Source organism: Odocoileus virginianus, chromosome 24 (assembly GCF_023699985.2).
Source record: "Odocoileus virginianus isolate 20LAN1187 ecotype Illinois chromosome 24, Ovbor_1.2, whole genome shotgun sequence".
In the NCBI taxonomy this organism is placed as follows: domain Eukaryota; kingdom Metazoa; phylum Chordata; class Mammalia; order Artiodactyla; family Cervidae; genus Odocoileus; species Odocoileus virginianus.
In genome coordinates, this window is record NC_069697.1 from 45,913,345 (window position 1) to 45,929,876 (window position 16,532).

General features: G+C 37.9%; 2 protein-coding genes across 3 annotated transcripts in view; one reads left to right on the top strand and one right to left on the bottom strand.

Annotated features, from left to right (window-relative positions):
• Positions 1-16,532, bottom strand: part of RXYLT1 (ribitol xylosyltransferase 1) — a 28,151-nt gene that overhangs the window by 6,050 nt on the left and 5,569 nt on the right. For both annotated transcript variants that reach the window (XM_020913672.2, XM_070454664.1), the window contains exons 3-5: positions 14,369-14,471; positions 5,002-5,316; positions 249-419 (exon numbers count right to left, since the gene is read on the bottom strand). In XM_020913672.2, the coding sequence (XP_020769331.1) occupies positions 249-419; positions 5,002-5,316; positions 14,369-14,471 (589 nt within the window). The remainder of the gene's footprint in view (positions 1-248; positions 420-5,001; positions 5,317-14,368; positions 14,472-16,532) is intronic.
• Positions 783-2,215, top strand: LOC139030870 (putative protein CRIPTO3). Its single transcript, XM_070454665.1, has one exon. The coding sequence runs from the start codon at positions 967-969 to the stop codon at positions 1,510-1,512; it is 546 nt and encodes a 181-aa protein (XP_070310766.1). The 5' UTR covers positions 783-966; the 3' UTR covers positions 1,513-2,215.

A 16,532-nucleotide genomic window follows, 5' to 3' on the forward strand; every position in this document is an offset into this window, starting at 1 on the left:
GAAACCTAACAATTGACATGTGCATATGACAGTTACCAGCATTTGTCTTCAAGATGGACTATCGGAGATGCTCTCTATTTTTTAATGTATACAACACTGTTTCTTCACAGCTTTAATTATTAATGTTTCTTCTGGGGAAAGACTGGTATTAATGGAGTTAAAAATGCCTGTGGAAATCTGTAGTGTCACATAAAGCAACTCTCAGATTGGACACATGATGGATGAATCAAAGTAAACACAGAACTTACTGTTCTCTTGCTGAAACCCAGCAAAGCTTATCATTCCCATCCTGTTTCAAAATTTTCATTAGTGCTTGTCTGGATGAATTTTCATAAACAGTTCCTACAAAATTACACAAGTATGGCCTTTCATTATGTAGCATCGACCAATTCACTTCCACCACAGGAAAATTCCTGTATCTGTAAAAGTAAGAACATGTGAGTTAATATATGATAAGAAGATTGGCAAAATTTCCATAATCTAACATCTGAGGTAGCATTATGATGTAGAAAAGAGAGATTTAAAATAAGATTCTACAAAAAAATAAATAAATAAAAATAAAATAAGATTCTTTAAATTTCAAGTTATAATTTTCCATGCTTACTTTGGAAAAGTTCCTGAATCTACTGACTTAAAACAAAATTCTCACTTGGACATCCTTTACAAAGTTGCTACAGAAATTATGCACCTAAGGAGGAAGGCGAATCTCCCTGAAGGTTACAGTCCAAGCGTTTGATAGGACAGACCCGTGAGGCGTACCCTAGTTTCGCCGGACAGCCCGACTTCTGCTTCTAAGAACTTTGGGGGAAAGCATATTTTTCATCTGGGATATTTTTCCTTTAAAATGCTCTTTTTCACGTCAAGAAATTAACATTTTCCTTTGGGTGTTTTGGCAATGACTGTGGATTAAAGCCGGGTTAATATTTTTTTCCTCCTAAATTGTTAGGGGCCACAGACCAGAGGAAGATGGAGTGCTTCTCTTTCAGTGTGATTTTGATCATGGCCTTTTCCAGAGCACTTGAACTGGGATTAGTTGCTGGATTGGGCGACCTTGAACTTGCCCGTCCGTCACAGGGAGAGCTGGCCTTCAGAGATGATGGCCTTTGGTCCCAAGAGGAGCCTGCAATTCGTCACCAGCCTTCCCAGTTTGTAGCATCCATGGGAATCCAAAAGAGTAAGGAGCTGAACAGAACCTGCTGTTTAAATGGGGGAACCTGCATGCTGGGGTCTTTTTGTGCCTGCCCTCCCTCTTTCTATGGACGGAACTGTGAGCATGACTCTCGCAAAGAGAACTGTGGGTCTGTGCCCCATGACACCTGGCTGCCCAGGAAGTGTTCCATGTGTAAATGCTGGCATGGCCAGCTTCGCTGCTTTCCTCAGTCATTCCTACCTGGTTGTGACGGCCATGTGATGGATGAGCACCTCACAGCTTCCAGGACTCCAGAATTAACACCGTCTGCGTGTGCTCTTATGCTACCTGGCATCTGCCTTGCTATACAAAGTTATTATTAACCCACATTTGTTTTCAACATTTGTCATTCAGATTTCATGACCTGTAAAGGCTGTCTCTAATGTCCCAACTGAGAGATGGTAATTAGTTGCCTTGAAATAGTGAATAGATTTCCCTGTGGTCCCTAAAAAGATTTCCTTAAAGCACCAATTACTTTCCTCTGCCCTGCCCTCTCCAAAAAACTAATTAAAAATAAAAAAAAAAGTAAGCCATATCTTGTGCTTAACTCCTGTGTTTCTGATACATGTAACTGCCAAGGGCTTACAAATAATTTCCTTTAAACAATTGAATTCTATATTCAGATTATTAAAGGTTTACTCTCAATGTGGAACTGAGCATAAAGCTTTGAATGGAGTTGATTGACATCAGTTAAGATGGTATCTTGGAAAGGAAGGACTTGTAAGGGGAGCAGAGGAGAAGGGAGGGGGCAGATATCCAAGGTGAGAGACAGGGTGCTAGAGTAATGGAGGTGTGCGCGTATCCTGGGTGACTAGGTAGAAAGGTGGGAGCAAATGGGAGAGATTTGAAAAAATAAAATGAATGTCTTGGTTGATCTGGTGGCTACAGAGAAGCAAGTTAAAAGGCTAAGTTGAAGGGCAAGTTTCTACCATCAATAGGAAGCTATATGAGACAAGGGTACCTGTTTTCTGAAGGATTTGTAAAAAGAATAAAGTCTCCTTTAAAAAAACTATCTAAATTCCCCCAATATATAAAGATTGCTTAATACATTATGATTTCTGTATACTGTGCGATTATTTCAATGGTGGTAAAAGAAAATGTTCACAGTATGTTTAGTTGTAAGCCAGTGATAAAACCATATATTGTAAAGCCCATTTAAAAAATATGTATCTGTTCTGTTCAGTAAAAGTGGGAAGTACGTTGACCAATGGAAAAAAAAAAAAGAAATTATGCACCTAAAATGCTTTGTTGTTTTATATTCTTCAACTTCTATTACTGATCTAAAGTTATAAGACAGGAAGAACTTAAGACCTTCAAAGTATAAAGGATCTTCTACATTCATAATAACCATGATTTAAAGAAAAACTGGAGTACCGTTGCTTTACAATGTTTTGTGAGTTTCTGCTGTACAGCAAAGTGAATCAGCCACACGGATCCACGTCCCCTCCTCTTCAGCGTCCCCTCCTGCTCAGGTCCCCACAGAGCTGAGCAGAGTCCCCTGGGCTGCAGGTCAGGGTCTCATTACTGACCGATTTTATACAGTGAGCATACGTCAACCCTAATCTTCCATTCATCCCACCCCTCCTGCCCCCTTCATACCCATAAGTTATCCATATGTCTGTTCTCACATCTGTGTCTCTATTTCTGCTCTGCAAATAAGTTCATCTGTACTATGTTTCTAGGTTCCACATATAGGCAGTATTATATGATATTGTTTTTCTCTTTCTGACTTCACTCCATATGACAGTCTCTAGATCTATTCACATCTCTGCAAATGGCACTATTTTTGTTGCTTTTTATTGCTATAGCAAAGAACCCCAATTCCAAAAGCTTTCCAAGTAGATTAAAAAAAAACCCCAAAATCTTATATCCCACACAGGAGAGGCCTGTTGCAATTGGCTCATTCTTATGGGCATTTGTGAGTAAGAGGCAACAAATTATGTGCCTGAACTACAACCTTCACATAAGAGCAAAGCTTAACAGTTAGGTCTATAATGCTTTCCTTAATCTCAGCATTACTGCCCTTTGGGCCAGATAATTCTTCACTGTGGAGGCTGTCTTCTATCCTGTAAGATACTGAACAGCACCCCTGGCCTCTATCCACCAGATGCCAGTGTCGCCTCCTCTCTCCACTTGTAACAATCAACTGTATCTCCAGACACTGCCAATGTCTCCTAGGGGGAGGGCAAAATTGCACCTGGTTGAGAACCACTGGTCTATGAGAAAGATATTTGTTCAATAGTACCAGAATTATGATGCGTTTCCCTCCTATACTGTATGAATAGGTGATGTAGGATACTATAAAGAGAGAATTCTTTTGTTTCAAAACATTCTACTCAAAGGATAGATTTTTCAGAGCATCTTAAACCTGGGTACACCTAGCAAACCTTTTGTCTGCTTCTTCCCTACCATAAACCTGTCGAGTCAGAATTGGGTCACGGAAGGGCAGAGAACGTTCTGTCAACGTGCTTCCCTGGTGACATCTGTGTAGCCAGCTGGGCAGCAGCCAGAGGTCACATCTTGTGACCCGTGAAGAAATAACGGAAAGTGAGTATCTGGTTCAAGTGCCAGGCTAGTGAGCTACTTCACCATTCATCCATCTGACATATTCTTACTGAGTGCCTACTCTGTGTATGCACTGTTCTAGGCTCTACAGATGAAGTAGCTCAAAAAGGAGACAAAAATCCCTGCTATCGGGAAGTTTATGTAGTGGCAACTTGAAGTCAACTTATTGTTACTCAAAGGCCCCGTACTAACAGAATGATAAAAAATAAGTTTCCAATTTTAAAGAAAGGCCTCATATATATTACATATTATTTAACTAACCTTCCTTTTAATAGAAAGATAGACTGGTAGCTCAGTGGTAAAGAATCTTCCTGCCAATGCAGGAGACATGGGTTCAATCCCTAATTCGGCAATATAGCCTGGAGAAGGAAATGGAACCCATTCCAGTATCTTGCCTGGGAAATCCCATGGACAGAGGAGTCTGGTGGGCTACAGTAAATGGGGTCACAAAAGAGTCAGACACAACTTAGTGACTAAACAACAACAACAAGATAGACAAAAAAACCCCCAAAATAATGTATAAATTAATTTGGGGGAGAGGGCTTCCAAGGTGGTGAAGTGGTAAAGAATTCACCTGCCAATGCAGGAGATTCTAGAGATGTGTTTGATCCCTGGGTCAGGAAGATCCCCTGGAGTAGGGGGCGGAAACCCACTCTAGTATTCTTGCTGGGAAATCCCACGGACAGAGGAGCCTGGTGGGACACAGTACAGGGGGTCGCAAAGTGTCAGACACGCCTGAGCTTGTGCAAGAGACCCGTGCAAATTCAACCGATCCAGTGTCAGAGCCGAGTATATTATAATCCTCCCAAACCGAAGGGCCAGGGTGCTCTTGATGTGATATTTGATCTAAAGTAAGGATTTAAGAAAACTAAGTATCTATATAATAGTTACATAGATATAGATGAATAGATTCGATAATTGTTTTTAGAAAATCTGTCTCTCTGCCATCCACTGCTAAACATCTCTTTAAGGCACTACTGATCAATTTGAAAATTTACTATGCCTTGGGGTTCTAAAGTACAAAAATGTAACTTATCTGGTCTCCTCATCAAAGTCTAAAATACTCTAATATCAACTACTATTACCAAAGCATGAGGCCAAACCACATTTCTGCCCATAGAAAAGGTTGCACATGGCCTCAAGGAGCTCAGAAGAACTACATTTATCACAAATCTAAAACACAATCTTCCTGTTACAGAGATTCAGGTCTTAGAGCCTGGAAACATGTAAAAATAATTTGTACTTACGTTGCTACTCCTAAAGGCCACTGAAAAACATCCACGTCATTAATCCAGGGGCTGTCATATATTATGAAAAGTCGTTCCACAGAGCCTCCATTTCTTTTGAGGAATTGGCTTATCCAGTCATTATTACAATGTTCATTTCCTAGCAAAACAACAGCAAGATGCTGGAGTCTTTGAGTTTGCACTAGATTCTGTGCATAAAGTAACCACTGGGTGGCATAAAAGACCTTCGCCTTTTCTCTTCCATTTAGAACAAGGACCACGTTGTTCACATCAACAGAGAAGTACCCGGGGACCACAGCCGGACCAGTGATGAAGCTGGTAAAAACAGAAGAAAAACAAGAGACAAACAAGAAGAGAACAAAATTGTTTGGTACCAGAAGTTCTATGTCATTTTATGTAAAATATAGAATGAGACTTCATCCATATTCTTCCTAGAAATAATTTCTATAATACTTTTTTTGAACCAGTTTGGATGGCGGGACAGAGATGTAGATTAATGGGAAGTTTTGGTTGTAGACAGATTAATTATATGCAAATTTGAAAGTATCACAGGGAAAAAACTTATGCTTATATATCTAGTAAAAGTATAAATATAAACATTTGAATGGGAAGATATATAACAAATTCACGATAGTGGTTGACTCTGAGGAAGGAAGAGGAAAGGACATGAAGTGCAATACGAAGAGCGCATTTAATGCCTTTATGGGAAATATTTAATTAAGAGGAAAGCTATATATCTGAAGCAAATATGACAGACAGCCAGAATTTGTTAGTTCTGTTTGTGGGTGTGCTGTCATGTCCGACTCTATGACCCCATAGACTGTAGCCCGCCAGGCTCCTCTGTCCATGGAATTTTCCAGGCAAGAATACTGGAGTGGGTCGCCATTTCCTTCTTCAGGGGATCTTTCCTAACCAGGGACTGAAAATATATCTCTATTGTTTCCTGGATTGGATTCTTTTTTTTCTTTTTTTTCTGGATTGGATTCTTTACCACTGTGCCACCTGGCTCCAGGTGGTGGATAAATGGGAATCTATTGTATTACTCTCTATTCTTTAAAGTATTTAAAAATATCATAAAAGGAGTAGATACATTTCATAACTCACATTTTCATATTATGTGCTGCTTTGATCCACCAGTACCACTGAAATATTTTAAGTGAATATGTATTAAATATAAAAAGTACCATTTAACCTATGGTAAAATTAGATGGTCCTGGATTCTTTGCAGCCTGCTCAACCATTTTTAAATAACTTGCTAGAATCTTTAAATATTTAGTACAAATACGTGGAAATCCTGCTTTTATTGCTTAGTACTGTTTGGGAGAAAGCTAACATTTATTAAACGCCTTTTATATGCATGGCGCACAGGCCTCTGCACGGGTCTCCTGTAGCCTCTACAACTCTGCAGGGGACACTGGGCCCCTGTTTTGCATCTGGGAAATCAGGCTGAAGTTACACAGCCTGTGATGGCAGCATTGAGATTTGAATCCAAATCTAACTTGAGAGCTTGAATCTTTCCCAAGACACTACGGTTAGCTCAAATTAGTAGATACTAGTCAAAACACAAAATATATAAATAAATATGTATGTTGTGTGTGTGTGTGCTGTGTGATTTTTATGACGTTCTACAGTGCTGATAAGCTACGGGAACAAAATTGTGTTTCTTGAATTTGCCTTGGACAGGCAGATGCCAAATGATTCAGTGATTATTTAGTCATTTAGGAGAATCTGCAGAATTTAAGGGGCTAGAAAGCACTTTAGAGATGATGAGGATAGTTATGGTAAACTTAAAATAGTTATTATTGGTAGTACATGAACATTTTTGTCTTCTTTAAAGCTACAGGCTGGAGAAGGAAATGGCATTCCACTCCAGTATTCTTGCCTGGAGAATTCCATGCACAGAGAAGCCTGGAGGGCTCCAGTCCATGGGGTTGCAAAGAGTGGGACACGATTTAGTGACTAAAGCACCAAAGTTACAGGCAGGGGGACTTCCCTGGTGGTCCAGTGGTTGAGAATGCATCTTGGCAACACAGGGGATGCAGGTCTGATCCCCAGTCAAGGAACTAAGATTCCCACAGGCAGCGGAGCAACTAAGTCAGCATGCCACAACTAGACAGACCATACGCCACAATGAAAGATCCCAAATGATGCGGTGAGGATCCCAAAATGAAGTGATAGGAGTACTTCTAATTTTATTGATCCATGCAAATTAACAAAAGCATGATTTATTCAGGGCACATCTGACCCGCTGTGGAGTCTCTGCAGCTCCCTTTTTGTAGGAGGCTCTCACATTCCAGCAAGAAGGCATGTCACCCTTCACGCTCTGACCAACCGGTTTTCCAGACCTCGAGGCCATGTTCAAGTAAAGGTGAAAGCCCTGGGGTCAATGCTGCGGAGTCTAGGTATAGATGAGAAGTTCCCCAATTTTTTTTGGTTCCCAGGACTTTCAGTGTTTTAGTAATTTTTTCATAGTATCTACCAAACCAAAAATAATGAGTAATGGTTAATGAGCAATGTTTTTTAAGTTGTTAGATTGAAATAACTTGTTAAGTATTTCTGTCCAAGAGCTTAGAAGACACTTAAAAAATAACATGCATACACTGAAGAGAAAAGTATATTCCTATCTCATTCTTAACTAGCTACACACACTTCATGATGGGATGTGTGTACCTATGGAGCACTGTACAGCTTCTCAAACCTTGGAATCGGAGAGGACACTGCCTCAGTCACTGCTTATTCCACTTTGATTTCGCAGTGGTACCTGGATTTGATCACAGCAATCATGAGAAACCCAGCTCCACAAATGTGTAACATTTCTGAAGTGGATGTAGGGTGATCTAATGTTCAAAGTGTGAACTACCTCAAACGAGCAATTAGCATGGTGTTTGACAGATGCGAAGTGTAACTGTCATTCCCACAAATATTAAAAATACTTTGTGGTGCCCCAGGGTACCTTAGTACATAATTTGGGAAACATGGATTTAGATAAAGAAACTTTAGGGGTAAAAAAAATTCCCATATGATTCAGATAGTTGTGTGTATGTGTGTGTTGGAAGGTGTGCTAGTCAAAGTGCAATGAGTTGAGAAGTGAACGAGAAGGAAGGGGACAGTAAGAAGTTAAGGGAGGAGACGTGCAACTCAAAATTCGTAACAGTCAGACGGCCACCATTAAAAAGTCTACAAATTAACAAATGCAGAAGAGGGTATGGAGAAAAGGGAGCCTCCCCACACTGTTGCTGGGAATGTAAGTTGGTAGAGCCACTATGGAAAGCAGTATGAAAGTTCCTCAAAAAACTAAAAATACAAGAAAAAAACTAAAAAATACAAAAAACTAAAAAAAAAACACTAAAAATAGAGTTGCCATATGATCTAGCAATCTCACTCCTGAGCATATATTCAAATAAAACTGTAATTCAAAAAGATACAAGGACTCCTATGTCCACAGTAGCCAAGTTGTAGATGCAACCTAAATGCTCATTGACAGATGAATGGATAAAGATGAGCTATATATACACAATGGAATACTACTCAGCCATAAAAAACAATGAAACAATGCCATTTGCAGCAATATGGGTGGACCTAGACATTATCATATTAAGTGAATTAAGTCATAAAAAGAAAAAAACCACATGATATCACTTACAAGTGGAATCTAACATATGACACAAATGAATCTGTCTATGAAACAGAATCACAGGAATAGAGAAGAGACTTGTGGACGGGGAGTGGGGAAGATGGACTGGAAATCTGGGTTAGCAGATGTAAACAATTATATATAGAATGGATAAACAACAAGGAACTATATTGAACATCCTATGATTAACCCAAATGGAAAAAGAGTATGAAAAAGAATGTGTGTGTATATATGCCGGTGTGTATGTTTAACTGAATCACTCTGCTATACTGAAATTAATGTAACATTATAAATCAACTATACTTAAATAAATTTACAAAAAAGAGTGAGTGGGGACAGTAGGCATAGACAACTCTTCGGAAAGTGTGAATGAGAAGGCGAGAAAGTAATAGTAAGTGAAAGGCTGAAGATGAGGAGAGCAAGGAAGTAACCAATGGAGCAAGGTCTTGCAACATGTAGAAAGGATGAACAGGTAGAGGAAGTTAATTCTGAGCTAGAGAATCACCTCACCGTCTGAGAGCTAAGGAAAAGAGAGGAGGTTAGGTGAGGGATCACTCAGAGATCATGTAGATAAACGTTAGAGGAGCTAGTTAAGGGAGACCGTTATGGCTACTCTTGAGGAAACAGACAGGACTGTCTGCTGTGAAAGAGGGGGTTAGGCTGGTGCTGTGTAGTGAGCTAGAGAAGAGCGGGAAAATCTGCTTTTATTCTTCCCATACTTTCTATGTTGAATGCATACTAGCTATCTTGTCATGCAAGCTAGCAACCAGGGAACTGTCACATTTGATTCTTGCTCTCATCTAATAATCTTTAAATTCTGATAGCTTTGCCCCCAAGTTTCTCAAATTCCTGGCTCTGTCGGAATACCAGTTCCCAATTTCATCCCTTATTTATATCTCAGCAGGATACTTAAGAGTTTTCTGATGCAAAGTTGTGGTCTGCCTGATTTCAGTTGTTTCCTTCAAATCATTTTTCCACACAGCTACTAGAGACATCCACACCAAAAACGCATGACAATACCAAACTGTCTAGCTTAATCATCTGCAACTGCTTTTCACTGAGCAAGAACAAAGTCCAAGAGCTTTACTGTGGCATGTACAAGGCCCGCCATGATCCGGCCCTTGCCCTCCACTTCCAGCATCAGTTACTCTACCCCATCTTCATGTTCTGGGGGTTCTGAATGCCCTGAGGTTTTGTGCACAAACCAAGCTGTGTATCAGTTCTGACACTGCCTTTGCTGGGAATATAATCACTCTCTTGGTGCCTTTCTAAATTCTAATCTTTTAAGACTCAGCTCAGCTATCACCTCCTCTAGGAAACCTTTCTTGATAGGTGCCTTATCCCCAACTCTACTTACATTGAGTTATATTTCCCTAACAACTAAGGGGTATACATGTCTTTATCATTATGCTTTGTATAAAGTATCAAAGTTATTAATGTATTTATCTCAGCCTCGAGTGTGTGAACTCCCTGAGGGAAAAGTATGTTATTCACTTTGAGATCTTTAGAACCTAGTATGAACCAACAAGCAGGCAACTCAGTAAATGTCGAATAAGTAAACTGTAATTCTCTTTAAGGGAGTTATTTTGTTCTACCGATTTATTTAAGTTCTCCTACTGCATTTAAAATATGAATCAAATTACGAAATCAATTTAGTAATAAATTTCCAGCTATACAGCACGCCATATGTGGGCTTCCCCAGTGGCTCAGAGCTAAAGAATCCACCTGCAATGTAGGAGTTGCAGGAGACGTGGGTTCAGTCCCTGGGTTGGGAAGATCCCCTGCAGGAGGGTATGGCCACCCACTCCAGTATTTTGCCTGAAGAAGCCCATGGACGGAAGAGCCTGGTGGGCTACGGTCCATAGAGTCACAAAGAGTCAGACGGGATTGAAACGACTAAGCATGCATGCTCAGGCATATGTATAAAATATTATAGTATATTTATTCATGATGAAACATTGTATTTTTGTATCCTAAAGTTATGAATCATGCATCAGTCATAAATATCCATTAACTGAAAAATGAACATATTTATGGAGCTATACATGGAATTTTAAAACAGTGACTTCCTCTTCTAGATTTCCTAGCACATATTTAATAGTCAGAACTTCTGTTCTTCAATATTTGTACTTTTTCTGCTAGGTTCAATTAAAAACTTTCCCCCTAAGTACTTTCGATACTTAGATAGTCCAGAGAAATAATCTGAATATTAAATTCTAAGCTGAATATGAGCAAAACATGTTTTTTAGAATCCAGTATACATACTGTTTCATTTTTTCTAAATTCAGTAAGTGCTACTGAAAAAATGTTGTATGTTGTTATATTAAGTGAGTTACAGATAGGATTAATAATTTGCCAGCTAAGAGACTGGCAAATGCCTTGATCAATAATAAGTGCACTAATTAACCATCCACACAGCTCTCAGCCATTGATTCTACATTGTTTTTGACATAGTTTTAGAAAATTCAGTTTTATAAAATAGGTACACCGAACTCATAAATGGCCCTTACTTTTGAATAGCTGCTGCAATTCACCCGTTCTCATGGCCAGTATCACTGCCATGACTCCATTTCTTCCTAATTCAGTGTTTATGCTGAAACACTCCCACCCTCTTAATAGCCTGGCTGGAGAGGGAGAATGGGTATTATGAAAAATTAACTATATTATCTTTGGTTACCAATGAAAGGTTTATTTGAAATCTGTATTGATCTATGATCCAGTATATAACTTAAATATAGTATAACCATTAATATTATCTATAAATGCTTTCACTCATTGTAATGAGTAGTGAGCTCATTAACTTCTTATAATAGTAATGCCTGGAAATTCTAAAAATAGGATCAGACATATTTTATTCTATCATGATATTTAAAGAACCTTTTTCATAAGGACAAGATACTCACTGAAAATATCATAATTGAATTTAGACAATAATGAATTAAGCAACTTAGCATCTAACTTTTGTTTTATCAAATGGGTAGGCATTTATATATCTTACAATAATGCCTGCACAGAGACATTACAGAATTCTGAAGGCAGTCTTCTGGGAATAAAGCAAATGCCACGATGAACAGAAGATTCCTTCTAAGAAATTAAAAATAAGTTTCCCTATGAAATTAAACTATAAATGAAAATATGATGATGTGAGTAGAGACAGGCAAAGTTTCTTCAAAAGATGAATGGGTTCCATGCTAGCTTGTAACATAACTGAACACATTAACATAAAAAATGTATCAGTAAGGTGCTTGTTGGGAAGCTATGTGATGGAGAGATAATAGACAATGATGGAAATACAGAAAAAGGAGAACTGAAAGATACAGAGATGGTGCAATACCTATTTAAGTAGAGTAAATATAATAAAACTAGTAACAAGACTTCTATAGTGAACTATGTGCCTGATACTGGCCTAAGCACTGTATACCTATGAATACATTTAATCTTCATCAGAGTATGGTGAAATAGAAACTATAATTTGCCTTATTTTAAACTCAAGGAAATCCAGGCACAAAGAGGTTAAGAAATTTGCCCAAGGTCAGACAACTAACAAGAGGTAAAGCTGGAACTGGGATATTCTGGCTCCGGAGTCTGTGCCCTTAACAACTCAGTCACACTGCTACCCTGTCCAGAGGCGACAGGACTTCACAGGCTGAATCACAGGTTCAGTCTGCCCCACATGTGTTCAATTACTCACATCCTAAGCACAGACTGTATATGGTATGGACTCAGTGGTGAACACGGAGTCATTTCATTTCTTTCCTTCTGAAACATGAAGTGCTACATATAGCTATATCCCACACTTAATTCCATATTTGATCAAACAACTCCCAAATATTTAGATATCACTTATAGCCTGCCTTTAAGGAAGTAAGGAGCTGGTCAGGCCAATATAAGCACAGGGACTGTCTGATAGCTCTATTTCCATTCTGAATTATTCACCTGATATCTTGGATTATATCTCTTGGGCCTATGAATTGTTAAGAATAAGCATTCAGGAGCCTGATTTACCCTGGAACACTGATGATATCCTTTCTATTTTCTGCCTCAGAACTGTTATGAAATTAAAGTTAAATAATGTAAGTTCTTTGCAAATTTAGAGGTTTATTTAAATAGAATGTATTTATGCTTATTTAAAGGATCTTGATAGTATGCAGAAACTCTTTCTGTATCTTCAAGAGGAGCTACTACTTCCAACTCACTTTTGGGAAAGTAAAAAAATGAATGTGTCAAAACATTTTAGTTAGTACCCATGAAGCCTGATTCAACTCAAAACTGCAATTTCATACAAGTTTATTAATTTTGGATAAATTATATATGCTACTTTCCATGAGCCGAAACCTTTAGTAAGCTGTTTACAAAAATCAGCTATAACAGTGAACTTCCCTGAATACACAGTTCTCTTGAAATCTAAAAGGAAATAGCATTGCTATTTAATCATAATATAAAATCTCAGGTAAATATTTAAGAAGGAAACAGGAAGTGAGTTTTTCTTTTTGGAGTTAATGCTATTTGCTCAAAGTCTTTGCTGTCAATATAATAACACTGTATGTTAATTCTTTTGGAAATTCTATATGTTGTAGATGGATCTATTAGACTAATACTCATAACATATGCTTACATTTAAAACAGCAAGATGTTAAACTTATATGCAAAACACATATCTACTTGCAGACACCTGAATCCAACTATTTTAAGTTTAGAATTATGTATAAACTCTTCAGTGGGATTACATCTATAATCCCATCTATAAGCCTGGAGATAAAAGGAAAAATAATCATTACCAGTGATGATTTAAAAGTCTGTTTGCTTTTCAAGAATGATTTCTTTGAAAAGATACATGCAATGAAATTGATTTCCAAGTGAGTATACAGTAAATAAAGAATTAAAAGAGCAGTGAAAATTCAAATGAAATTCATATTAACCATAGCCTTTCCTCTTAATCTCTGTGGGAAATAAATAGAATCCTAATGGAAACCATAATCGTTAGTTCACATTTTTTTCCCCCTGAATAATATAACTCTTAAATGAAATTAGCATTTAAAATAATTATTTTTGGTTTTTATTTCAATTAGAAAGCAAAATCTAATAGAAAAAAGTATTACTTCATTGCCACAATTTTTCTAAATAAAATTGCCTTAATGCTATTTAAAAATCTTCAGAAAATATGCAATCACAGTTATAAAAACAAGAGTACAAAAAAATCTTCATAATACATTGATTTTATTTAATCTAAAGAAAGATTTCTGAATATTGCAGTAAAATGGTAATCTATACTATCAAATCATGATAGAACTCATATATGAAATATTTTAATGGATAAAAATTTCAGAACTAATAGCAGTAGCTTTAGCTACCATGTGAATATTATAAAAATATGTGACTCTATTATGTGAAAGAGAAAAATAAAAACACTTTGTTTACATATCATTCCCCCAAGATAGAACATTAAATATTTATTAATAACCAAATGTTACAAAATTTAGAGCATGAACTTTTCCATATATCAGAAATGTTTTATAGAATTCCAAAAAAAGCAGAATTTTGTAACATCCAATTTTATAAGAAAATGTTTAAGGTAAGCTTTAACTACAAATATATATTCATGAGATTCTCCATTCTTCACAAGTTAAAGTGGAAATATTTTCTATGAATATATTTTCCTCTGAGTTTTCTTCTGGTATTGATATAAAACATTGTACAGCAACATATCAAAGGTTAATGTTGCACAGTTAATACCTGTAATGTGTTCTTCCAACAACTGAATTTCCTTCTCTCCACTGAGCAGTCACATCAGTGGGTTCAAGTAAACCTTCGAAAATATGCTCCCAGAGATACAAACCTGGTAATTAACAAAACAAAAAATGAAAGCATTTACTGTCTGGTTTACTCTATTGTGTGAGATGACTTTCTGCTCTTTCACATTATTTGATCAGAAATCAGATTCTATTCCTCTTTGGGCTCAAAATCATCAACATGGCAGCTAATGTACAAGAGATTAACTCAGATGTTGTCAGTATAAAATGTGGCAAAATGTGGGATATATTAATAAACTCTCTGATTCTAAATTTGAGAAACCCCTAAGTATCACTGGACTACCTGTTTTATCCTGAAATGTGTTATATTACAGTATAAGTTATCTTAGATTAGAACTGTTTCTATACTATAACAAGCTGGGGATGGATTCACCATCTTATGCCAAACAGAACCAGAGGGTCTCATGTATGCATATACATTCAATATATCAAGAAGATATCACCTCCTTCCCAATTGAGCACACATCCTTCACTACATGATACCGTTTGAAGACAAATGCCACTGGATCCTATCTCTTTAGGCCAGCCCCTGTGTTTTATCACGATTTCACCTATATGAAAGCTCTGAAAGTAGAGAGCAGTGTCACACAATAAGGTATTCTGGAGATGATGAGGTAACTGAGGAGCCTGGTTACCTAAATGGAACTAAGAAGTTACATTGGAAGATGTGTTTTGTTACTTTCTCATCACACTCTGGTACTAAAAGACATGCACAAAAAAACCCATGTTAAAAGACTTGGCTAATCAGGTAAAGATTTCCAAATACAGTATGTTGAGTAATGCTTTCTCCCAACCCAAGATGGCCAAAGATGAAATCTCTAGGACCTGTAAATACATTATCTTTAGAAAGCAAAAGAGGCTTTATAACGTGATTAAGATAAGGATGCTAAAGTGGAGAGATTATGCTGGATTATCTGAGTGTTGTTGTGGTTCTTCAATCGTTAAGTCATGTCCGACTCTTTGTGACCCCACGGACTGTGGCACGCCAGGCTTCCCTGTCCTTCACTATCTCCCAGAGTCTGCTCAAACTCATGTCCATTGAGTCGATGATGCCATCCAATCATCTCATCCTCTGTCGCCCCCGTTTCCTCCTGCTCTCAATCTTTCCCATAATCAGGGTCTGTTCCAATGAGTTGGCTCGTCATATCAGGTGGCCATAGTACTGGAGTTTCAGCATCAGTCCTTCCAAAGTGTATTCAGGGTTGATTTCCTTTAAGATTGACGGATTTGCTCTCCTTGCTGTCCAAGGGATTCTCAAGATCTTTTCTAGCATCACAGTTCAAAAGCATCAATTCTTCAGTGCTTAGCTTTTAATACATTGTCTATGCCCATCACTTCATGGCAAATAGTTGGGGAAACAATGGAAACTGCAAGAGACTTTATTTTGGGGGGCTCCAAAATCACTGCAGATGGTGACTGTAGCCATGAAATTAAAGGACACTTGCTCCTTGGAAGAAAAGCTATGACCAACCTAGACAGTATATTAAAAAGCAGAGACATTACTTTGCCAACAAAAGCCTGTCTAGTCAAGGCTATGGTTTTTCCAATAATCATGTATGGATGTGAGAGCTGGACTATAAAGAAAGCTGAGCACTGAAGAATTGATGTATTTTTTTTTCATTTATTTTTATTAGTTGGAGGCTAATTACAATATTGTAGTGGTTTTTGCCATACATTGACATGAATCAGCCACGGATTTAAAAATTGATGCTTTTGAATTGTAGTGTTGGAGAAGACTCTTGAGAATCTCTTGGACTGCAAGGAGATCCAACCAGTCCATCCTAAAGGAAATCAGTCCTGAATATTCATTGGAAGGACTGATGCTGAAGCTGGAACTCCAATGCTTTGGCCACCAGATGAGAAGTACTGACTCATTTGAAAAGACCCTGATGCTGGGAAAGACTGAAGGCAGGAGGAGAAGGGGACGACAGAGGATGAGATGGTTGGATGGCATCACCTACTCAATGGACATGGGTTTGAGCAAGCTCCAGGAGTTGGTGATGGACAGGGAAGCTTGGCATGCTGCAGTCCAACGGGTTGCAGAGTCAGACACAACTGAGTGACTGAACTGAACTGAACTGAGGTTT

Coding starts and splice junctions, on each gene's coding strand:
- LOC139030870 (XM_070454665.1), top strand. CDS start 967: ATGGAGTGCTTCTCTTTCAGTGTGATTTTGATCATGGCCTTTTCCAGA.